The following is a 24,050-nucleotide window of genomic DNA, read 5'->3' as shown; positions in this document are numbered from 1 at the left end:
TGAGAGTGTGTGAGTGTGGGTGTGTGTAAGGGTGGGGGGTGTGTGAGGTTGGGGCATGTGTGGGTGTGGTTGAAGTCATGATGTTGAGTGAGGGTGTGTGAGGGTGAGTGAGGATTTGTAGTGAGTGAGGGTGATTGAGTTGATGAGGGTGAGGTGTTGAGGTTGAGTGAGGGTGATGTGTTGTGGGTGAGTCAGGGTGAATAGTTGAGGCTGAGTGAGGGTGAGGGTGAGTGAGGGTGAGGTGATGAGGGTGAGGGCTTGAGGGTGAGTGAGGGAGGCTGATTGTGGGTGAGGTTTTGAGGCTGCGGGTGAGTAAGGGTGAGGTGTTGATGGTGAGGGGCTGAGGGTGAATGAGGGTGAGGTGTTGAGGGTGAATGAGTGTGAGTGTGAGTGAAGTTGAGGGTGATGTTTTGTGGGTGAGTGCGGGTGAGTGATGGCGAATGACGTTGAGGGTGAGTGGATGATGGTGTGAGGGTAACGGTGTGAGGGTGAGGGTGAGTGATTGTGGGTGAAGGTGAGGGTGTGAGTCTTATTGCGAATGTGTGTGGGTGTCTGAGGATGTGTGATAGTGTGTGAGTGTGGGTGTGTGTAAGGGTGGGGGGTGTGTGAGGGTGGGGGCATGTGAGGGTGTTGTTGAAGTCATGATGTTGAGTGAGGGTGTGTGAGGGTGAGTGAGGATTTGTTATGTTGAGGGTGTGAATGTGTGTGAGGGTGGGGGTGGGTGAGGGTGCGTGAGTCTGATTGAGGGTGAAGCGTAGAGGGTCAGTGAGTGTGAGGTGTTGAGGCTGAGTGAGGGTGAGACTTGTTGAGCGTTAGTGAGTGAGGGTGATTGAGTTGTTGAGGGTGATGTGTTGAAGTTGAGTGAGGGTGATGTGTTGTGAGTGAGGGTGATTGTGTCAGTGAGGGTGAGTTGTTGAGGGTGAGGGGCTGAGTGTGAGTGAGGGATAGTTATTGTGTTGAGGTGTTGAGGGTGAGGGTGAGTGAGGTTGAGTTGTTGAGGGTGAGGGGCTGAGTGTGAGTGAGGGATAGTGATTGTTTTGAGGTGTTGAGGGTGAGGGTGAGTAAGGGTGAGGTGTTGAGGGTGAGGGGCTGAGGGTGAATGAGGGTGAGGTGTTGAGGGTCAGTGAGTGTGAGGTCTTGAGGGTGAGTGAGGATGAGTGAGAGTGAGTGATTGCGGTGTTGAGGGTGAATGAGGGTGAAGGTGAGTGAAGGTGAGGGTGAGGTGTTGAGTGTGAGTGTGAGTGCGGGTGAGTGAGAGTTTGTTGAGGGTGAGTGAGGGTGAGGGTGAGTGAGCATGAGGTGTTGAGGAAGAGGGGCTGAGGGCGAGTGAGTTGGTGAGGGTGAGTGAGGGTGAGGTATTGTGGGTGAGTGAGGGTGAGGTATTGAGGGTGAGTGAGGGTGTTTTTTGAGGGTGAGTGAGGGTGAGTCGTTAAGGGTGAGTGAGGGTGAGGTGCTGAGGGTGAGTGAGCTTGAGTGAATGGGAGTGAGGGTGACTGAGGGTGTGATTGGCATATGTGAGTCTCGACCATGTGTTAATGTTGATTATAATGTAAAAAAAAAAAATTTTCGTATGTGTATACGTTTGTAAAAGTATTTAGTGTATGTACTTAAAATGTGTTTTATTTCTGTTGTAGTAAAGGGTATTACGCAATGTATTCCCTTTACGTTTGTTACGTAAGGGATGTTAGCGTTCTATTTTTTAGTTGATGGTGATGTAATGTTGAGCGCTACGTAATTTTTAGCCAATCGCAGCTCTACGTTGTGTGACGTAGCGTTGCATTTGACGTGCGTTAACGGGGCGTTTTCTACATTGGTGTGAATGTTCGTGCGGTAAAGGTGTGTTATTCCTCCGTGGTTGTTGCTGCGTCGTCTGACTGGTAAGATGTACATTTATTAACATTGAGTACATGAATTTGAATGTATTAATACTTGTGTGTATATACGTATTATTCATAATGTTTTATTAGGATGTATGAGTGTTTTATTTGTATTGCGCCTTGTGTATTATCGATTTTCGAGTTACAATATTCTTTAGTACTGTTCTAAAAGATATATGTTTGATAAATGTTTTTTTTTCGAAATGTTACATAAAGCAATGTTTATTTTTGTATGTGTTATGTCTTTGACATTGCGTCCGTTGTTATTTCGCGCTCACTTTCCTTGTGTTTTGAATTTTTCTTGATCTTTATGCGAATGTTGGCTCGTGTTTAAGTTGATTGTTCGGGATGCATTGAGTAATCTTTGCTAGTGTCTTCCTGGAATGTAGTTTCCGGAGTTTCGTTTCGCCTGAGGTGGCACTGTGATGTTTATTTTTCCTCTGACTTAGCTTTTTCTTGTGTCATTTGTACCCGTATGTGACTTGTTTCGCCGCTATTCATTTATTTTGTTTGTTGCTTGTTGTAGTTAAAAGTATTATGTATGCACTGTGTATGTTTTCTTTTTTGTGTGTTTCTTTTATAATTTCTACATTTCAGGGAATGAGCTGCTACGATCGACAGGTAATGACAATTTTATTTCCTTATTATGAAAGAGTGCCTTTGTGAGTTCTTATACATTTGTTTATGCATTTCCTTTTCTTGATGTTACTGTAATTATTGTTTTCGGTCTTGCTTTGCTAGCACGTATTTCCTGTCTGGCTCCTCTCATTAGAGTGTGTTTAGTATTTTATCAATGGCTGCTATTTAGTTTTATTCTTTGACATGGATTGAGTTTCGTTTTGCCGTACGTGTTTTTCGGTCGCACTTGCCTTGTGTGTAGTAATTTCCTTTTGCACGGCCTCCCTTATGTCCATTTCGCCAGCAATAGCACATTATTAACATTCGGCACCCCCACACTACAATTGAGCAACATGAGATCATCACTCTTTGCCAGTAGAGCTGTATTTAGAACTCCCCCAGTCTCATTTAGACATAGAAATGCAGTACTGTACAGCACCAAAGCATGCTTGTATAGCTGTGATTGTTTGTGCAACGTACAAAAAGTTGTTCTAAAGCGTGCACTTTGGGCTGTTGGTGTGTGTGACTGTTGAAAGCGTGGATTGACGGCTGTTTGTGTGGGTGTATGCATGGTGAAAGGATGCACTGATGACTGTTGTGTGTGTACGGCTTGTGAAAGTGTCCATTGCTAGCTATTAGTGTGTGTGCCTGTTAAAAGCGCACATGTTTGGATTGTATGTAGTTTGTCTGCTGAGTAATGCTGTAGTGGTAATGAGTGGTGCTGTGGTTGTAAGTGTTTGTGTGTAGTTGTAGTGTGATAGTGTGTTGATGGTGAGTGAGGGTGAGGTGTTGAGGGTGAGAGGATGATGGTGTGAGGGTGACGGTGTGAGGGTGAGGGTGAGTGATTGTTGGCGAGCGTGAGGCTATGAGGCTTATTGAGAATGTGAGTGGGTGTGCGAGGATGTGTGAGAGTGTGTGAGTGTGGATGTGTGTGAGGGTGGGGGTGTGTGAGCGTGTGGGCATGTGAGTGTGTGGTGCTTAGTAATGCTGTAGTTGTGATGTGTTGTTCTGTGCTAGTGATGAGTGGTGCTGTGTTGCTGTTTAATAATTACCACCACAGCATAACTCAGCACCACAACAGTTGCACTTCTCCCAACAATGGCATCACTGATGTCCACGAATGCAACATGCAGCAATACCACTTTATCTTTCTGCAGCCCCACAGTACCATTGAGCAACAACACTGCATCACTCTGCACTTCCACATCCGTATTTTGCACACCAACAGTCTCATTTAGACATAGTACTGCAGTACTGATGACTGTTGTGTGTGTATGCCTGGTGAAAGTGGCCATTGATAGCTGTTGTTGTGTGTGTGACTGTTAAAAGGGTACATGTTTTGATTGTATGACCTTTGTTTGCTGCAGTGGTGATGAGTTGTGTTGTGGTGGTAATTGTTTTTTTGTGTGGTTGTAGTGTGATAGTGTGTTGAGGGTGAGTGAGGGTGAGGTGTTGAGGGTGAGTGAGGGTGAGGCGTTGAGGGTGAGTGAGATTGAGGGTGAGTCAGTGTGAGGTGTTGAGGGTGGGTGAGGCTATGAGGGTGAGTGAGGCGTTGAGGGTGAGTGAGGGTGAGGTGTTGAGGGTGATTGAGGATGAGTGAGAGTGAGGGCAAGTAAGGGGTTGATGGGGAGGTGTTGAGCGTGATTGAAGTGGTGTTGTGGTGGTAAGTGTTTGTGTGTGGTTGTAGTGTGATAGTGTGTTGAGGGTGAGTGAGTATGAGGGTGAGTGAGGGTGAGAGTGAGTGAGAATGAGGGGGAGGTGTTGATGGTGAGTGAGGATGAGTGAGGGTGAGGAGTTGAGGGTGAGTGAGGGTGAGAGGCTGAGGGTGAGTGAGGTGTTGAGGGTGAGGTGTTGAGTGTGATTGAGAATGAGTGATAGTGAGGGTGAGTGATGTGTTGAGGTTGACTGAGGGTGAGGCGTTGAGGGTGAGTGAGGGTGAGGTGTTGAGGCTGAGGGTGAGGAGCTGAGGGTGAGTGTGGGTGAGGCGTTGAGGGTGAGGCATTGAGGGTGAGAGAGAGTGAGGTGCTGAGGGTGAGGGTGTGAGGGTGAGTGTGGGTGAGGCGTTGAGGGTGAGTGAGGGTGAGGTGTTGAGGGTGATTGAGGATGAGTGAGAGTGAGTGTGAGTGAGGAGTTAAGGGTGAGGTGTTTAGGGTGAGTGAAGTGTTGCTGTGGTGGTAAGTGTTTGTTTGTAGTTGTAGTGTGATAGTGTGTTGACGGTGAGTGAGGGTGAATGAGGGTGATGTTTTGAGGGTGAGTGAGGGTGAGTGAGTATGAGAGTGAGGTGTTGAGTGTGAGGTGTAGAGGGTGATTGATGATGATTGAGATTGAGGGTGAGTGAGGAGTTAAGGGTGAGGTGTTGAGGGTGAGTGAAGTGTTGCTGTGGTGGTAAGTATTTGTTTGTTGTTGTAGTGTGATAGTGTGTTGACGGTGAGTGAGGGTGAATGAGGGTGAGGTGTTGAGGGTGAGTGAGTATGAGGGTGAGGTGTTGATGGTGAGTTGTTGAGGGTGAGTGAGGATGAGTGTGGGTGAGGTGTTGAGGGTGAGGAGTTGAGGGTGAGTGAGGGTGAGGGACTGAGGGTGAGTGAGGTATTGAGGGTGAGGTGTTGAGAGTATTGAGGATGAGTGAGAGTGAGGGTGAGTGATGTGTTGATGATGAGTTGTTGAGGGTGAGGTGTTGAGGGTGAGTGAGGGTGACGTGTTGTAGCTGAGGGTGAGGGGCTGAGGGTGAGTGTTGGTGAGGCGTTGAGGGTGATGTGTTGATGGTGATTGAGGATGGTTAAGCGTGAGGGTGAGTGAGGGGTTAAGGGTGAGGCGTTGAGGGAGAGGTGTTGAGAGTGAGGGTGATTGAGTGTTTGAGGGTGCGGTGTTGAGGGTGAGTGAGGGTGAGGTGTTGATGGTGAGTGAAGGTGGGTGAGGGTGATGGTGATGTGTTGAGGGTGAGTGAGGGTGAGGTGTTGAGGGAGAGTGAGGGTGAGGTGTTGAGGGTGAGTGAGTGTAATTGAGGGTGGGTGATGAGTTGAGGGTGAGTGAGTGTGAGTGAGGGTGTGATTGGCAAATGTGAGTGTTTTGCATGTGTGACTCGTTATTTTAAAGTAAAGTGTGTTTGTGTTTTTGTATGTTGTTGTTGTAGAATGATGCTGTTGTGGTGGTGTAGAGTGATGTTGGTGTGTTGATGAGTGTTGTTAGTGTGGTGCTTCCTAATGCTGTTGTTGTGATGTGTTGATGATGAGTTGTGCTGTGTTAGTGTTCAACTATTACCACCACAGCATAACTCATCCCAACAACAGTTGCACTTCTCCCAACAACCTAATTTGTGATGTCCACCAATGCAACACGCAGCAATACCACCTTAACATTCGGCCCCCCACAGTAACATTGCTCAACAACACAGCATAACTCAGCACCAGCACAGGCGTATTTAGCTCAACAGTCTCATTCATACATAATACTGTAGTGCGTGCAAGCTACAAAGTATGTGTATTTTGTATATGTTTTTGTAATGTCAAATGGATTGGCTGAATGTTGTATGTGGGTGTGACTATGTTGTATAAATTGAGTGTATTAGTTATAATTTGCCTTTTGTATAGAAAAAATTACCATAGAAGTTGTAAAATTTGTATTCCACACTTTTTTATTTTTAAAAAAAAAACACAAATATTTATTGTTTAACTTTGTACAAAAAAAAGATATCCTGGCAACATGCAAAATTTAGTCAGAACATATTTCATCGTCTTTTTCTTTCAGAATCTTTATGATTTGCCCATTACAAAAGACAACTTCAAAAGTTTGTGGCAAAAAATGGACAAGGGCATCTCCGATGTTGTCAACTTCCTCATCTAACATAAACCATTTAATTAAGATCTCGTTTTCGATGGGCATCGATTGATATTCGTCTGTGTTTGTCACTTTTATTGTGATAATACTAGTTTGCTCAGTAGAGCTTTCAACACCATAAATTAGAATGTCCATCTTTTCCTCTGGTGGGGCTGTTACCTGTTGAGAGAAAACAAAAGCAACAATTATTTTTTAAATTTGTATACTTTATTTTTTGTGTAAGGCCTATAGTGGGTGAAAGGGACAGAGTGGTTGAAAGGGACACATTGGGTGAAATGGACTGAGTAGGTGAAAGGGTCCCAGTTGTTGATAGGGTTTGAGTGGGTGATAGGTCGAGAGTGGGTGATAGGTGGTGGTAATAGTTTTTTTGTGTGGTTGTAGTGTGATAGTGTGTTGAGGGTGAGTGAGGGTGAGGTGTTGAGGGTGAGTGAGGGTGAGGCGTTGAGGGTGAGTGAGATTGAGGGTGAGTCAGTGCTTGAGGATGAGTGAGAGTGAGGGTAAGTAAGGGGCTGATGGGGAGGTGTTGAGCGTGATTGAAGTGGTGTTGTGGTGGTAAGTGTTTGTGTGTGGTTGTAGTGTGATAGTGTGTTGAGGGTGAGTGAGTATGAGGGTGAGTGAGGGTGAGAGTGAGTGAGAATGAGGGGGAGGTGTTGAGGGTGAGTGAGGATGAGTGAGGGTGAGGAGTTGAGGGTGAGTGAGGGTGAGGGGCTGAGGGTGAGTGAGGTGTTGAGGGTGAGGTGTTGAGTGTGATTGAGGATGAGTGAGAGTGAGGGTGAGTGATGTGTTGAGGTTGACTGAGGGTGAGGCGTTGAGGGTGAGTGAGAGTGAGGTGTTGAGGCTGAGGGTGAGAAGCTGAGGGTGAGGGTGAGTGTGGGTGAGGCGTTGAGGGTGAGGCATTGAGGGTGAGAGAGAGTGAGGTGCTGAGGGTGAGGGTGTGAGGGTGAGTGTGGGTGAGGCGTTGAGGGTGAGTGAGGGTGAGGTGTTGAGGGTGATTGAGGATGAGTGAGAGTGAGTGTGAGTGAGGAGTTAAGGGTGAGGTGTTTAGGGTGAGTGAAGTGTTGCTGTGGTGGTAAGTGTTTGTTTGTAGTTGTAGTGTGATAGTGTGTTGACGGTAAGTGAGGGTGAATGAGGGTGATGTTTTGAGGGTGAGTGAGGGTGAGTGAGTATGAGAGTGAGGTGTTGAGTGTGAGATGTTGAGGGTGATTGATGATGATTGAGATTGAGGGTGAGTGAGGAGTTAAGGGTGAGGTGTTGAGGGTGAGTGAAGTGTTGCTGTGGTGGTAAGTATTTGTTTGTTGTTGTAGTGTGATAGTGTGTTGACGGTGAGTGAGGGTGAATGAGGGTGAGGTGTTGAGGGTGAGTGAGTATGAGGGTGAGGTGTTGATGGTGAGTTGTTGAGGGTGAGTGAGGATGAGAGTGGGTGATAAGTCTAGAGTGGGTGATAAGTCTAGAGTGGGTGATAAGTCTAGAGTGGGTGATAAGTCTAGATTGGGTGATAGGCCTAGAGTGTGTGAAAGGGCCAGAGTTGTTGAAAGGTCCCGATTGGGTGAAAGGTCCCGAGTGGGTGAAAGTTCCCGAGTGGGTGAAAGGTCCCAAGTGGGTGAAATGTCCCGAGTGGGTAAAATGTCCAGAGTGGGTGGAAGGGGCAGAGTGGGTGAAAGGGCAAGACTGGGTGAAATTCCAAGAGTGGCTGAAAAGAGATAATTGCAAAAGCTTTTGTTTGTTGTGCTTACCTCCATTTTGCTATGGCGCGTTGTATTCAATATTTTTTGGCAATTGAATTCATGTACAGTGACGTGAGTCAGGGTAACATATTTGCCAAGATGTATTTTAAATAGTGACGCTTCTCTCCACAGTGTCACTTTTATATCATCAGTTGCATCTTTTATTGTAATGGATTTGAGTGGGGTATCTTGCCCATTGATAAACACCGTTTTTGCGTCCTCTTCCTACACAAAAAGAAAGCATTCTATTAAATAGTGATTGTAAAAACAGATATTACTAGTGCATTGTATGAAAGGCTATATAATGTATCATATTTAACGACCCAAATGAACCTCCTTTCTAAAAGATTGAATTGTTTATTGCAAAAAATGGCCTTGTAGATAGTACTTGTCTTTGTAGTATACACCAAAGCACTGCCATCTTATATTTTTCAAAACTAGTACTTGCTACTATGTGTGAAGAGTGTATAATTCTAATTTTTTTGAGTTAGTTATTGAAGTTACTAAAGGTGTAATGTGTGTGTAAGTCAACTATGCATTTTTTAAGTAGACATGATGACATGAGTGAGGGTGATGGTGAGTTATTGAGTGTGAGGTGTTGATTGTGAGTGAGTGAGTGTGAGGAGTTGATGGGGAGTGGGGGTGAGTGAGGATGAGGTATTACGTGAGGGTGAGGGTGAATGTAAGTGAGGGTGAGTGAGGGTGAGGGTGAGTGAGGGTGAGAGGGTGAGGGTGAGAGATTGAAGGTGAGTGAGGGTGAGAAGTTGAGGGTGAGTAACGATGAGGGTGAGTGTGAGTGAGGCTGAGTGAGGGTCATTTAGGGTGAGGAGTTGAGTGTGAGAGTGAGTGAGTGTTGAGGGTGAGAGATTGAGGGTGATTGATGTTGAGAAGTTGATGGTGAGTAAGGATGAGGGTGAGTGTGGGTGAGAAAGGGTGAGTGATTGGGTGAGGGTGAGGTGTTGAGGGTGAGTGAGGGTGAGGGTGAGGGTGAGGCTGAGGTGTTGAGTGAGAGTGAGGTTGACTGAGGAGTTGAGGGAGAAGGGTTAAGTTTTTGAGGGGGAGGTGTTGATGGCTAGTGAGGGTGAGTGAGGGTGAGGAGTTTAGTGTGATTGAGGGTGAGTGAGATTGAGGGTGAGTGAGGCGTTGAGGCTGAAGTGTTGAGGGTGAGGTGTTGAGGGTGAGTCAGGGTGACGTTTTGAGAATGAGTGAGGGTGACTAAGGGTGAGGCATTGAGGTAAAGACAGTGTTTGCGTTCTCTTCCTAAACAAAAAGTAAGCATTGTATAAAATAGTGACTGTAAAAATACATCTTACTATTGCGTTGTATGAATGGCCATATAATGTATTATATTTAGCGACCCAAATGAACATCCTTCCTAAATGATAGCAATATTTATTGAAAAAACTGGCTTTGTAGAGAGTACTTGTATTTGTAGTATACAGGAAAGTGCTGGCATATTATAGTTTTCAAAACGCGTGTTTTTTGTTTAATTGTTAATGAAGTTACTAAAGGTGTACTGTGTGTGTAAGCCAAGTATGCATTTTTTTAGTAGACCTGATGACATGAGTGAGGGTGTGGGTGAGGGTGAGTGATTGAGGGTGAGGTGTTGAGGGTGAGTGAGGGTTAGGGTGAGTGAGGGTGGGGTTGAGGGTGAGTGAGGGTGAGTGAGGACGAGGTGTTACGTGAGGGTGAGTGTGAGTGAGGCAGAGTTAGGGTGAGGGGTTGAGGGTGAGTGAGAGTGAGGGAGTGTTGAGGGTGAGAGATTGAGTGTGAGAAGTTGAGGGTGAGTAAGGATGAGTGTGAGTGTGGGTGAGTGAGGGTGATTGATTGAGTGAGGGTGAGGTGTTGAGGGTGAGGCTGAGGTGTTGAGGTGTTGAGTGAGAGTGAGGGTGACTGAGGAGTTGAGGGAGAAGTGTTGACTTTTTGAGGGGGAGGTGTTGAGGGCTAGTGAGGGTGAGTGAGGGTGATTGAGTGGGAGGTGTTGAGGGTGATTGAGGGTGAGTGAGATTGAGGCTGAGTGAGGCATTAAGGGTAAATTGTTGAGGGTGAGGTGTTGAGGGTGAGTGAGGGTGAGGTGTTGAGGGTTATTGAGGGTGAGAAGTTGAGGGTGAGTAAGGATGAGGGTGAGTGAGGGTGAGTGATTGATGTTGAGTGTGAGGCTGAGGTGTTGAGGTGTTGAGTGAGAGTGAGTGAGGATTTGAGGGAGAAGGGTAGAGTTTTTGAGTGGGAGGTGTTGAGGGCTAGTGAGGGTGATTGAGGGTGAGTGAGGAGGAGGTGTTGAGGGTGATTGAGGGTGAGTGAGATTGAGGGTGAGTGAGGCATTAAGGGTGAATTGTTGAGGGTGAGGTGTTGAGGGAGAGTGAGGGTTGGGTGTTGAGGGTGAGTGAGGTTGACTGAGGGTGAGGCATTGATGTAAAGACAGTATTTGCGTACTTTTGGTAAACCCAAAAAGAACAATTCTATAAAATAGTGACAGTAAAAACACATAGTACTAGTGCGTTGTATGAATGGTAATATAATGTATTATATTTCACGACCCAAATGAACATACTTTCTACCATAGTGCATTATTTTTTGTAAAAATTGGCTTTGTGGAGAGTACTTGAATTTGTACTATACCCCAAAGCACTGGCCTATTATATTTCCCAAAACTCTTACTTTCTACATAGTGTGAAAGAGTGTATAATGCAAGCTTTTTTGAGGTTGTTAGTGAAGTTCCTAAGGGCCCGATGTAGGTAAATCCCATTTTGGTATGTAGGTCCCAACATCTGGATTCATTACCGAATCCTTAACAATTCTTTAATTACCGAATCGGTAAATACCGAATAGGTAATGCCCATTCATTCCTATGGGCTTTGAAGCCCATAGGAATGATTAGGCATTACCGATTCGGTATTTACCGAATCGGTAATTAAAGAATTCAGAAGGGTGCAGGGGGTGTCACTTTGACACCCTCTGGCACCCCCAAAAAAGGCACAGGTGCCATGTGGCAAGCATACCTGCCCTAAGGGCAGGTCTGCCTGTCACATGCCATAGGTGTGCATGCACACATGTGCATGCACACCGCAATCGGTATTTTACCCTGGATTTGTATTCCATGGTAAAATACCGATTCTGTAAGCCATGTGCAGAAGGTACATTGCCTACCTACATTGCATTTTCGTTAATTTTATTGAATCTGTAAATGTACCGATTCGGTAATGATACAGATTTGCTAAAGTTACCGAAAATGTGCCCCTACATCTCAATAGCCCTTTACCGATCGGAAACGGCCCAAAATCGGTATTTTTGGCCGATTGGGATCGGTAAAGGGCTACCTACATCGGGCCCCTAAATGTGTAATTTGTGTGTAAGCCAACTATGCATTTTTTTAGTAGACATGATGACATGTTTGCGTTCATACTTCTGGCACATATTGTCCCTGAAACAGTCATCAGACTATTTAGACTTGCAATTTTTAAAAGTCAAAAATACATAAGATATGTCATTTACAATACTAATAAGTCCAACTTTTCAAATGCGAGACAATAGTTTTTTTTAGTTGACATGATAACATGTTTGTGTTCATACTTACGGCAATTATTGTCCCTGAAACGGTCATCAGGCTTTTTAGACTTGCCCGTTTTATTTCCTTGATGGGAGAAGCCGATGGTGCAGGCGGATGCAAAATGTTGTTTGCTTGTTGGATCAGGCCCTCCTCGATTGTCATTGTGGGAAATTTGGTTACTTTAGTTTGCTTTGTAATTAAAATTGTTTTGTTTTTGATAATAAAGTTTCGTATCAGTAGTCCACAGTTTTTTTTCGTTTGCTCATATAAATTTTCTTGGTAACAAGTACATTTTATTGTTCCAGTTTTATCTGCTAAAGCCAAATGGAATAAAATGTTCTGCTCTTGTTTAGCATTTTTGTACGTAGTTTTCCCTGAGCAGTTGATGACATTAACTCTTATTGGTTTCTGGTATGGTTTGTTGTCATCGGTATTAATGTTCATTATTTCTTCAATAGACATCATCTGAAATAGAAAATGTGATATAACATGTTAAATACAAACCCATATTGGTTTATGATCACTGTAATAGCATTCTAAAGTACCATAGTTGTGTAGTTGGTCATTTGTATATATATGATCTAAAATGGATTGGTAGTTAGTTGTGTAACTGTTAATGAGTTGTTGACATTGTAATTTTGTTTCAAAGAATCCAAGTAATTGCTTGCTGTTTGCATTTGGTTGAGATACATCCACATTGAAATCCCCTATAATAATCAATTTGTGCGTGGGGTAAAAATCCGTAATATTTGTGATGAAATCAAAAAGAGAAGTTATACTTTTTAGGGGTGGTTTGTATAAAATAATAATAAGGTAATCTGTGTTATCAATCTGTAGAGTAAAATGTAAAATGTCTATCCCTTCAAGTGTCTCATAAATAGGCAATATAAATAAATCTTTTTTGTAGTACATAATCATTCCATGGTTTGTGTTGTATGTATGAAATTTATCAAATATAATGTGATGATATTGTTCTATCGTGAAATCATTAGCTGTAGCATTTCTTGTAGTGTTGATCTCAGTTAAGCAAATAATGTCTGCTTGTAATATATTCCTATCCGCTACCATAGATGAAAAATTTTTCTGTAGTGATCTTATATTGTGTGCAATGATATTGAAATGTGCACTGTATGTATGTAACTGTGGGATATGTATTTCAAGTGGCATTTCTGTCCTTAATCTGTGCATTTCCTCATTAACTTGTGGATGTACTACAATTTTACGTTCATCAAAATTGTGTACATAGACATTTTGTATTGATTTTGCCCTGCTAATAGCAACATAATGCAAATGATGAATCTTGCTGTTATTAAAGTGTATATAAAGTGGTTCGAGAGTTGCACCTTGTGTGCGATGTATAGTGCGTGCTGATGCTTGGCGTAAAGGAAATTGCTTCCGTATAATGGTAATAAATTTCTTAGTGTATTGGAAATGTCTAGCTATAGCATGTATTGGTGTCCATGTATTTTGTATTTGTGAATGAAATAAGTGTTTATATTGTTGTCTGGTTGTTTGTCCTATAGTGGGATTGTCAAATAACAACCAAACAATAATAGGTGTATTGTTAATCAATTCAACTAATTGTACAACACCAGTTGCGCCATTTGTTAAACCATCATTGACATCCACATTGCAACTTAAATCATAACGAAGTTGTAAGGCAATGTGTAATGTATGTGAAAGGCCCATTGTTTTCTGTGGATCTTTGGGCAGTTGCTTAAGAATCGTTTTTTTCACATTTTCAGACAAATCAGAACTGACGGTATCGCTTGCTACTGTTATGTAGACAGGATAATCTTTGCAATGTTGTTCTAAAACCTTTTTGTTAATTTCATTAACTTCTAGATTAGTTGACATGATATATGGAATTGTTTCTAATAAAGTCTCATCAGGTTGTATTTCCCTTTGCTTAATTTGTGAAATATCTTCTTCAGTATGCTTGCCTTCTCTCAATCGGTTTAGTAATTCAGCAAATTGTAGATCTTCTTTTTGGCGCATAATTTTTGTTAATTCAAAAATTTTAAAATGTTCTTTCCATAAGTTAGCACTTAAAGGACCATACATTTGTGTAGAATCCTGAAAAATGTATCTGTCAAATACAGGTTTTAATTGGTAAAAGTCACCAATGGCTAAAATAGAAATTCCTCCAAATGGTTCATTAGATGATTTAATTTCTTGAAGCCTGTTATGTATAAAATTCAACATATTGTGTCCTACCATTGAAATTTCATCAATAATAACAACTCTAACATGCATCATTTCCATTTGTAGAGCAGTTCTATGTTCATGACTCAGTTGTTTATAAGTCAAACTTTGCGACACAGGTATTTTGAAAGTGCTATGCAGTGTTTTGCCATTAATATTATGGGCAGCCTTTCCTGTTGGAGCAGTAAGTAAGATATAAACATTATCAGGATTTTCACCGGCCTTAGTGTTATAGTAGCGTAGTAAAGTTTGATATAGTGCAGATATTACAAAACTTTTCCCAACACCAGCCCCTCCAGTGCAAAAAGTATAGCATGGAGTGCTTGTAGTTTTAAACCAATGCAAGTGATGGTAAACAAATTTAAGTTGTTCTTCCGTTAAGTTTTGCATAAGTTGTTGGTATTTTTCATTGGGTAAAATAACGTTAGTTGAGCTTTGTTCTTCAGTTGTAGTTCTAATTCCTAAATCTAGAGCCAAATCATATCTATTATTATGTTCTGGATTTTGGTCTTCTGTCTGTATATTAACAGTTGGTGATAGAGGAGGTGAAATTACATTTTCATGAGACTGTTCATGAATAATGTTTGTAAGTTCGCCATGCTGTTTGTTATAGATTTTTAGTTGTGTGTCAACAAATGTTTTAACTTCCAGATACCTATCATAGTAAGTTTCCTTGTTGATTAGTATTTTTTCTTCTTCCCTCCATGGATAGTGCAACATTAATATTTCTCTATAATACTCTTCTGGTTCATTATTTTTGCTAAATCTGCAAAAGCGTATTATTTTCCCTTGTCTGCGCTTATTTAAAGCATAATCATAATTATGTTTCTGTTGTTGTTTATTTCCGTCACTACATTCTATTTCTAATTCTTCCTCATCTGAGCTGTAAAAGTTTTGTTCTGCAAGTAAATCTTCGCAATCATTTATTTCTTTCCCATGTGTTTTTTTCTTCACATAGTTGAAATTAGCCGCATAGTCTGCTAACGTGCACATCTCTAATGATTGTGGCCGTTTGCAGTACTTAATAATAATATTTTCACATTGAATGTCAGTTGAATTTTCGGGCAAGTTATTAATAGTTTCGATATCACGCATTAAATAAGTTCTTTTCTCTGGACGGCTAGTATTAATAAATACAAATGATCGTGAGCTTTTCCGTAATGGTATTTGAAGAATTAGATATGCTGCTTCTTGAGCACTAATTTCTGTGCAGTTGAGGAATTTGTTTCCTATGTGTTTAAGTTGATCTTTGATATTACTATTGCTTGTTACCTCTTTAGCAGCTTGCGCTAGAAGTTTGCTAATTCCTCTTTGCGATTTACTGATATATGAGATAATATAGACTGCACAAGCATAAGGGTCTAGTATAAACTGCAAGTCTATGTTTGCTCGCCAAGCTTCTAAAAGAGTACTATTGTAGTTATTGATGAAGCATTCGCCTGGTGTTCTTTTTAAAAAAATAGTTGTTTTTTGTAAGCTAGTTTGTATAGAAGTAATATATTCTTTATCATCCATTTTAATGAAGTCTAAAAATTCCTCAAAAGAAAGTGTATTAAAAGTAGTATTATTCATAGCTTCATGTATTATTTTCATATTATCTTGCCATTGGTTATTTGTCTCCTCAAGTGTTAATGGCTCTAATATGAGCGTTCTTGACATTGGATATTTGGGATATTGATATTTGCATGTCCGTTGCTGTTTACGTCTGCAATTTTTGGTGTGACCATGCCTTTGTAGATTTATTAACGGTTGTAAAACAGGGTTCTCAGACTTATGACAAGTGATATATTTGTCAATAAAGCTATTGACTTCTTCCACTGGTGAAACACCATACAATGGTGCTTTGTTTACCCAGAGTAATGCATGTATATGTGGAGAACCTCTTTGTTGGAATTCGACTCTGTAAAAGTAGTCTACTATTTCCCCAATTGGATTAGTGCCATTCAGCAAAACACAATTAAAGAATTTCCTAACTTGATAGTCAAACTGTCTTGCACATGTTATTGGATCTTCTTGTATTAATTTACTTTTAGTTTCCCAAGACATGTTTAAGAATTCTTCCTCTGTACATTCCTTTAAGTTTCTAACTCTCAATAGTATATTTATTAAATGGTGCCATTTTGTTTCAGCAGCAGATAATGTCAAAAAGAAAGTGGGTATGCCAAGTTGCCTTATCATTGCAAAAATATCTTTTTTGCAACCTTCCCAATATGGAGGTGAACTGCGTATAGTTTTTAATACTTTGTACCCCTCATTAAACTGTAAAACATTGGCAATATTACATTTAATGTCTTTAGCAGTTATTTTATTCCCATCTGTAAAATGTTTTCTGATGGAAATGTTGATTTTACCATGGATCTGCTTAATATGTAATTTCTTCAGTTTAAAAAAGACATTAGTAATAGATTTAGCGACTCTTCTATCATAACTCCTTAACTCTGCTTGGCAAATAGTACTATAATGTACCGGTATGTGTCTTTCCTTATTGTTAGGCCTTCGTTCACCACAAAAAATAGTAGGGAAAGCCAAAAACTCTGAATCTTTATCCTCATATAAACCTCTTGGCGTGTTATGTTCAGCTGGAGCGAAACTTAACACATTCAGCGAATTACTAGTAATAGTTTCATTTGTTAACATAGTATCCAAATTCCCAGCTTCTATGTTGTCAGAACTATCAGATGAATTGTTTGTCTCAGAAGTCTCATTGTGAGATTCTATTTCTGGAGGTATATACTCCCAGTCAGGGTTAATCGTAACACCATATTCATTAAACATTGTACTATTTTTAGCTAGCCATGTAGCTGCCTTTTTTACTGTATTTGGTCTAATATTCTCATAATGTGTATATGATTTATAGATTAATTTCCTTTTTAATTTCACTGGGATTGTCATGGCGTCATTAATTTGCCTTGGTAAAATGGTAACAGTTGTCATAACATCTGCAGGTACATTAACTACTGCACCTGATAATGATTTTTGAAAACCGCGTGGCAGACTCCGAATTTGTAAGAATGGTATCCTAGGTGAAACTAATCTTTCTTCTAAATCATATAATTCTAATTCAACTGGTACATTTGGGAAGCCCATGCCATTTACAATAGAACATGGTGGTATTTTGTTTTTGCGAATGTAATAATAGCAAGTCTTACAAATAAAATTGTTTTTCTTGTTACTAATGTTACACTTGTTGAAAATTTCGGATTGGCTAACACTGCGTATATTTTGCAACGTTTGTTTATGCCACAGTTGATTGCAAAGAGTACAAATGTACTCTGGCCCATGCAATATTTCCCGGTGGAATTTGCGAATGATTGTATGGATTTGTTTACCTCGTTTCTGTCTTTGGCCCTGCGTGAAGATGGGTATGTTATTATCAGTAGCACTTAGTTGACTGTTGGTAATGTCTTCTTCAGCTGTATTAACTTTTTTTCTTTGTACAACTTTAGTTGGACATGTACTTGAATCCCTTTTTCTTTTCCGAGACTGTTTATTTGTTCCCTGGATAGCTTTACTATTACCTGGTAATTGTGCTAAATGATTGCTATTGCTATTCCCTCCCTTACTTTTATTCTGTAAATCATCAGAAGACATTGATGTTGATGTTATCGTCTGATTAGGAGTACATTCAGTAGTATGTACCCAAATTTTTCTTTCTTGCGGTAGGTGACTATTTTTTTTGTGCACAGTAAGTGCTTTTGTAAAGGATTTCCTTTGAATGACTTTTATATCTATTGGTGTTAATTCAAATTGGACACATTGCTCAGCCTGATGTGTAAAGTTATATGCTAGTTTCATAACATATTGAATTAGCCCTTCAAACGAATTAAATGCAATTGTAACACATGTTCCGTTTGAATGAGGCATGCCTTCATGGTCCCTACTATGTGAATCAAATACAAAGTATGATTGCATATGTTTGAAAATAGCTATTACATAAACATTCATACAAAGTAGAACACCACAGTGCTTATTAATAGTAACATTTAATGCTGTGCTAATATCTGGGTAGGCTTTATCAAAACGTTTAAGGACATCACCGTAGTAAGCATTCCGTAGCAAAAGTGAATATATCTCTTGATTGTGGTCTATATACCTTGGCAGGTCATCTGGATGCATAAGTGTTTCTTTGTTAATAGAATGCATTTGGAGATATAAAGCGTCCCCACGGTCCATTATATATTGCAGATCATTAGAGTTCCAAGTAGTTACTGGCTTGCATAAATTGTGCAAGACAGCAAAAGCACTATTTGGTAAGCATTGCTTACCTTGTGATTTGCTAATAAATTTGCTATTCCCTTGATGGTAACTTGCTTTCAAGCATCTCTGCATCTTATAAGTTATACTGAAATGTTGTTATCAACAAATGTAAATTAAGAAGGTTTGTGAACTAACAAATATTTTTGGGGACTGTAAGGTATGAACTTTTAACAAATTTTAAACTAAGTGGCAAAGTAGTATTTACCTTAACTTCTGTTTCTTTTGTTGTTGTTTTAATAATCTGAAAGGAGAAAAAAAACATATTGTTTAGAATATATTTTTTCGAATTTTTCCCATAAAGGCCACATTAGCATGTAAATAGTCTTTTAAAGACCTGTTAAGAGCTCTAGTGCTGCTGTGAGTGTATGTGCCACGGCTGGCACACAGGCAGGGTGAGATGATAGAGGGAGAGAGAGGGAGTGGGAGGAAAAGGGGGACAGAGAGAGAGTGAGTGAGTGCGTGAAAAGTTAATACTGAGAGACGTTAAAAAATGTGTGTGTGTGTTATCTTGTAACTTGGACTGTTTAATGTGTTGCATTGAATCAGAGAATGAATGCGGTGTGCGTGTAATATTGAAAGTGTACCCAGTTAGTGTGCAACAAATGTACAAAGACAGAAAGGGAGTGAAGGGGAGGGAAATGCCGAGGGAGTAAAAGGGAGGGAGAGTGAGGGAGATGGAGAGTGAGGGAGAGGGAGAGAAAGTGAGGGAAAGGAAGGAAAATGGAGTGAGAGGAAGGGAAAGGGAGTGAGAGGGAGAGTGATAGGAAGGGAGACGGGGATGGAGGGAGGGAGAGAGAGGGAGAGGGAGACAGAGGGATTAACAAAGTTAGAGTGAGAAAGAGGAAGGCAAGAGAGAGGGAGGGGGAGCTAGAGAGGGAGAGAGAGGGTGAGTGTGGGTGAGGGGTTGAGGGTGAATGAGGGTGAAATGTTGAGGGTGTGAGTGTGAGGGTGAGGTGTTGAGTGTTAGTGAGGTGAGGTGGTGAGGGTGAGGGTGAGTGAGGGGGAGGGGATGAGGGTGAGTGAGGGTGAGTGGTATTGAGGGTGAGTGAGGGTGAGGGTGAGGGTGAGTGAGGGTGACGGTTTGAGGGTGAGTGATGGTGAGGGTGAGTGAGGATGACATGTTGAGGGTGAGTGAGCATGAGGGTGAGTGAGCATGAGGGTGAGTGAGCATGAGGGTGAGTGAGCATGAGGGTGAGTGAGGGTGAGTGTGAGTGAGTGTGAGTGAGGGTGAGGGGTTGAGGGTGAGTGAAGGTAGGTTAGGCTTAGAGATTGAGGGTGAGTGAGGGTGAGAAGCTGAGGGTGAGTAAGGATGAGGGTGAGTGTGGGTGAGTGAGAATGAGGTGTTGTGGGTGAGTGAGGTGTTGAGGGTGAGTGAGGGTGAGGCTGAGGCTGAGGTGTTGAAGTGTTGAGTGAGAGTGAGGGTGAGTGAGGAGTTGAGGGAGAAGTGTTGAGGGTGTGTGTGTGAGGTGTTGAGGGCTAGTGAGGGTGGGGGAAGTGTTGAGGATGAGTGAGGGTGAGTGAAATTGAGGGTGAGTGAAATTGAGGGTGAGTGAAATTGAGGGTGAGTGAGGTGTTGAGGGTGAGTGAGAGTGAGGTGTTGAGTGAGAGGTTGAGTGAGTGTGAGTGAGGGTGAGGGGTTGAGTGAGGGTGACTGAGGGTGACTGAGGGTGAGTGAGGGTAAGTGAGGGTGAGTGAGGATGAGCGTGATGGTGGGTGAGGGTGAGTAAGGGTGAGTGAGGCTGAGGGTGAGGGAGGGTGAGGGAGGGCGAGGCATTGAGGGTGAGTGTTGGTGAGGTATTAAGGGTGAGTGAAGGTGAGTGAGAATGAGGGTGAGTGCGGGTGAGGGTGAGGCGTTGAGGGTGAGTGAGGGTGAGGGTGAGAAAGGGAGAGGTGTTGAGGGTGAGTGAGGGTGAGCTGTTAAAGGTGACTGAGGGTGATGCGTTGAGGGTAAGTGAGGGTGAGGTGGTGAGTGTGAGTGAGGGTGAGGGTGCGGCGTTGCGGGTAAGTGAGGGTGAGTGTGTGTGTGAGGCTTCAAAAACTAAAGACCCCCTTAAAGTAGTGTCGTTATTTGTATTCGGAAAATAGTTTAGAATTGCTGAGGATGTGGGACTTGAATGTGTCTGTTGTTAGTTTTAAAAGCTGGAATTGTTGTTGGGGATGGAGAGGGAGTGAGTGTGTGCGTGAAGAGTTAATAGTGCGAGACGTACCTAAAAATGTGTGTGTGTGTCATCGTGTAACTTAGATTACTTCCTATATTGCATTGAATATGAAAATGAATGCGGTGTGCGTGTAATATTGAAAGTGTACCCAGTTAGTGTGCAAGTAATGTAGAAAGATAGAGAGGGAGTAAATGGGAGACAAATGGAGAGTTATGTACAAAGACAGAGAGGAAGGGAAAGTTAGGGAAAGGAAGGGAAATGGAGGGAGAGGAAGAGAAAGGGAGTGAGATGCAGGGTTATAGGGAGGGAGACGGAGAGGGAGGGAGAGAGGAGGAAGAAAAGAGGGGGAGTGAGACAGAGGGAGGAACACAGTTAGAGTAAAACAGAGGAAGACAGGAGAGAGGGAGGGGGAGCTATAGAGAGGGAGAGAGAGCTATAGAGATGTAGGGAGACCGAAAGAGAAAGAGAGCGAGAAAATTATGTGTATGCCGGGAGGGCTCAGTGCACGAAGCCTTCGGCTGCAGGGTCCTGTGATTAACCTCATGGTCAGTTTTATGTTGTTGCTGTCGCCCCGACCCTTAACCACTAACCCTGCCCCCACCGATGCGGTCCTTGGACACAAAGTAAACAGTAAATTTTTCACCTGCTTGAAAGATTGTGAGTAGCCATGTAATAGAGGGTGTGGGCGAAAGTCCCCTTGATCGTGGATTGTGTGTATGAAAAGTTTGTTGTGGTGTGGCGAAGTGTTGCGAACGGATTATGACTGTACTATTCCCCCTAATGTTCCAATGTGCCTGTGAATAGTGTAGTAAGTGTAAGGTCCATTTTTTTTTTTGGGTAGGCAGCTAATCCTGGCTAATGTGTTATTGGATGTGTGCTTGTGAAAATGTAATACTAGTAGTTGTACGAGTGGCTGTTTCTGTGTGTCAGCTTGTAACTTGGATTACTAACTGTGCAAGTAAAGCTACGAATGAATGCATTCTGCGTAAATGTTGTAAAGTGTTGCCTGTTTACGTGCAAATTAATGTGCAATTAGAAGTTCTGACTGAAAGTTTGGTGCTGTAGTGGCGAAGTGCTATGATGTTACATTGCGTAGGAGTTGCACGTGTTGTATAAGGGTGGCAGTCAGTGTTTTGCCTAATGTGACAGGCTGTGTGTGATTAGTGTAAGATGCAGTGTTTTGCCTAATGTGACAGGGTGTGTGTGATTAGTGTGCTATAGAGAGGGAGGGAGACGAAGAGAGAAAGAGAGCGAGAAAATTATGTGTATGCCGGGAGGGCTCAGTGCACGAAGCCTTCGGCTGCAGGGTCCTGTGATTAACCTCATGGTCAGTTTTATGTTGTTGCTGTCGCCCCGACCCTTAACCACTAACCCTGCCCCCACCGATGCGGTCCTTGGACACAAAGTAAACAGTAATTTTTTCACCTGCGAGAAAGATTGTGAGTAGCCATGTAATAGAGGGTGTGGGCGAAAGTCCCCTTGATCGTGGATTGTGTGTATGAAAAGTTTGTTGTGGTGTGGCGAAGTGTTGCGAACGGATTATGACTGTACTATTCCCCCTAATGTCCCAATGTGCCTGTGAATAGTGTAGTAAGTGTAAGGTCCAGTTTTTTTTTGGGTAGGCAGCTAATCCTGGCTAATGTGTTATTGGATGTGTGCTTGTGAAAATGTAATACTAGTAGTTGTACGAGTGGCTCTTTCCGTGTGTCAGCTTGTAACTTGGATTACTAACTATGCAAGTAAAGCTGCGAATGAATGCATTCTGCGTAAATGTTGTAAAGTGTTGCCTGTTTACGTGCAAATTAATGTGCAATTAGAAGTTCTGACTGAAAGTTTGGTGCTGTAGTGGCGAAGTGCTATGATGTTACATTGGGTAGGAGTTGCACGTGTTGTATAAGGGTGGCAGTCAGTGTTTTGCCTAATGTGACAGGCTGTGTGTGATTAGTGTAAGATGCAGTGTTTTGCCTAATGTGACAGGGTGTGTGTGATTAGTGTGCTATAGAGAGGGAGGGAGACGAAGAGAGAAAGAGAGCGAGAAAATTATGTGTATGCCGGGAGGGCTCAGTGGACGAAGCCTTCGGCTGCAGGGTCCTGTGATTAACCTCATGGCCAGTTTTATGTTGTTGCTGTAGCCCCGACCCTTAACCACTGACCCTGCCCCCACCGATGCGGTCCTTGGACACAAAGTAAACATTACATTTTGCCCCTGAGAGAAAGATTGTGAGTAGGCATGTAATAGAGGGTGTGTGTGAAAGTGTCCTTGTTCGTGGAATGTGTGTATGAAAATTTTGTTGTGGTGTGGCGAAGTGTTGCGAACGGTTTATGGCTGTACTATTTCCCCTAATGTTACAATGTGACTGGGAATAGTGTAGTAAGTGTAAAGTGAAGTGTTTATTTTTGTAGGCCGCAAATCCTGGCTAATGTGTTATTGGATGTGTGTTTGTGGAAAGGTAATACTAGTAGTTGTACGAGCGGCTGTTTTCGTGTGTCAGCTAGTAACTTGGATTACTTACTGTGTGCCAGTAAAGCTGCGGGTGAATGTTGTGAAGTGTAGCCTGTTTGCGTGCAAATAAATGTGCAATTTGAAGTTGTGCCTGAAAGTTTGGTGCTGTAGTGGCGAAGTGCTATGATCTTAGATTGCGTTGGAGTCGCACGTGCTGTATAAGGGTGGCAGTCAGTGTTTTGCCTAATGTGACAGGCTGTGTGTGATTAGTGTAAGATGCATCTCTGTTCACTCTTGAGTCCGATCATCCAGTTTACTGTCTCGCTATGAAGCTGTCAATGAAAGCGTAATTAGTGTTCTAATGTGGTCGCACTCATTTCGGCGTGCGTGTGATATAGTATGTGTTCCTAACAGTGTGTGCGTGAAAAGTTAATACTAATAGATGTAAAAAAAAGGGTGCGTATGTGTCATCTTGTAACTTGCACTGGTTACTGTGTTACATTTAATCTGAGAATGCAAGCGGTATGCGTGTAATATTGAAAGATAATCTGACAAGGTGTGTGTGAGTAGTGTAAGCTGGAGCTCTGTTCACTGTTCAGTCCGATCATCCTGTTTACTGTATTGCTGTGAAGCTGTGACAAAAATCGTAAGGAGTGTTCTGTTGTGGTTGCACTCAATTCGCCGTGCGTGTTATATAGTATGTGTTCTTAACCGTGTGTGCGTGAAAAGGTAATAGTAACAGACGTAAAAAGAAGGTGTGTGTGTCATGTTGTAATTAGGAGTAGTTACTGTGTTGCATTAAATCTAAGAATGAATGGGTGTGTGTCAAACTTATGTTCTGCCTTGATTTATTGGAAGGAATGTTCTGTGTGGCGAGTCGGAGTGTTAGGAACGGAAGTAAAAATTGTGTAGAAGAGTGAACAGTTGGCTGTACTTACATGATATATGTTGGTGCGCAGTTTCTTTCCCCCTATCAAGGAAATGTTGAAAGCGTACCAATAACCTACAAGAGATAACAATAAAAAAAACAATATGTATCTGTTGGTTTAAACCAAGGTATGACCTGTTTGAGAAATTACGTAGTCCTTTGCTAAGTATTACCATAGAAAATGTAGATTTGCAAACAAACATGTCGCAGAATAATTTAACACAGGTGCAATGTTGATATAGTAACAGTTCTAATAAACGCAAGTAAATATATCAATACTGTCCCTTAGATGTATAGAAATAAAACTTGCATGCACTTACGTTCTAAGATTGAATGCCGTAATTTTTCAGTGGCTGTTGGTCGATAGCAGCAAGTACAGCGCCGTTCTGTAAGTCGAAGTTCTGTCCTCGCAGGTAAAAAGAGAGTATGACTTAAAGTGACCCGTCCCTCTGCTTAAA

At 42.2% G+C, this 24,050-nt stretch overlaps 1 protein-coding gene across 1 annotated transcript; it reads right to left on the bottom strand.

Moving 5' to 3' along the window:
• Nucleotides 1-6,170: 6,170 nt before the first annotated feature.
• Nucleotides 6,171-23,662, bottom strand: LOC147706364 (uncharacterized). The gene is made up of 5 exons (XM_086929072.1): nt 23,603-23,662; nt 18,268-18,303; nt 11,628-12,065; nt 8,063-8,278; nt 6,171-6,488 (listed from the first exon to the last, which is right to left on the bottom strand). Exons 3-5 carry the CDS (start codon nt 12,063-12,065, stop codon nt 6,204-6,206), a joined length of 939 nt encoding a protein of 312 aa, XP_086785198.1. The 5' UTR covers nt 18,268-18,303; nt 23,603-23,662; the 3' UTR covers nt 6,171-6,203.
• Between the last annotated feature and the right edge of the window lie 388 nt (nt 23,663-24,050).

The sequence above is a fragment of the Lissotriton vulgaris genome, chromosome 7 (assembly GCF_964263255.1).
Source record: "Lissotriton vulgaris chromosome 7, aLisVul1.2, whole genome shotgun sequence".
In the NCBI taxonomy this organism is placed as follows: domain Eukaryota; kingdom Metazoa; phylum Chordata; class Amphibia; order Caudata; family Salamandridae; genus Lissotriton; species Lissotriton vulgaris.
This window is presented reverse-complemented; position numbering and strand designations above follow the sequence as displayed.

Excerpts from the sequence above, each read along its gene's own strand:
- LOC147706364 (XM_086929072.1), bottom strand. The coding sequence starts at position 12,065 with ATGATGTCTATTGAAGAAATAATGAACATTAATACCGATGACAACAAA. Across the intron at positions 8,279-11,627 it reads TTTCAGGGACAATAATTGCC|GAAGAGGACGCAAAAACGGT; the intron begins GTAAGTATGAAC and ends CTTTTTGTGTAG. Across the intron at positions 6,489-8,062 it reads CGCGCCATAGCAAAATGGAG|GTAACAGCCCCACCAGAGGA; the intron begins GTAAGCACAACA and ends TTCTCTCAACAG.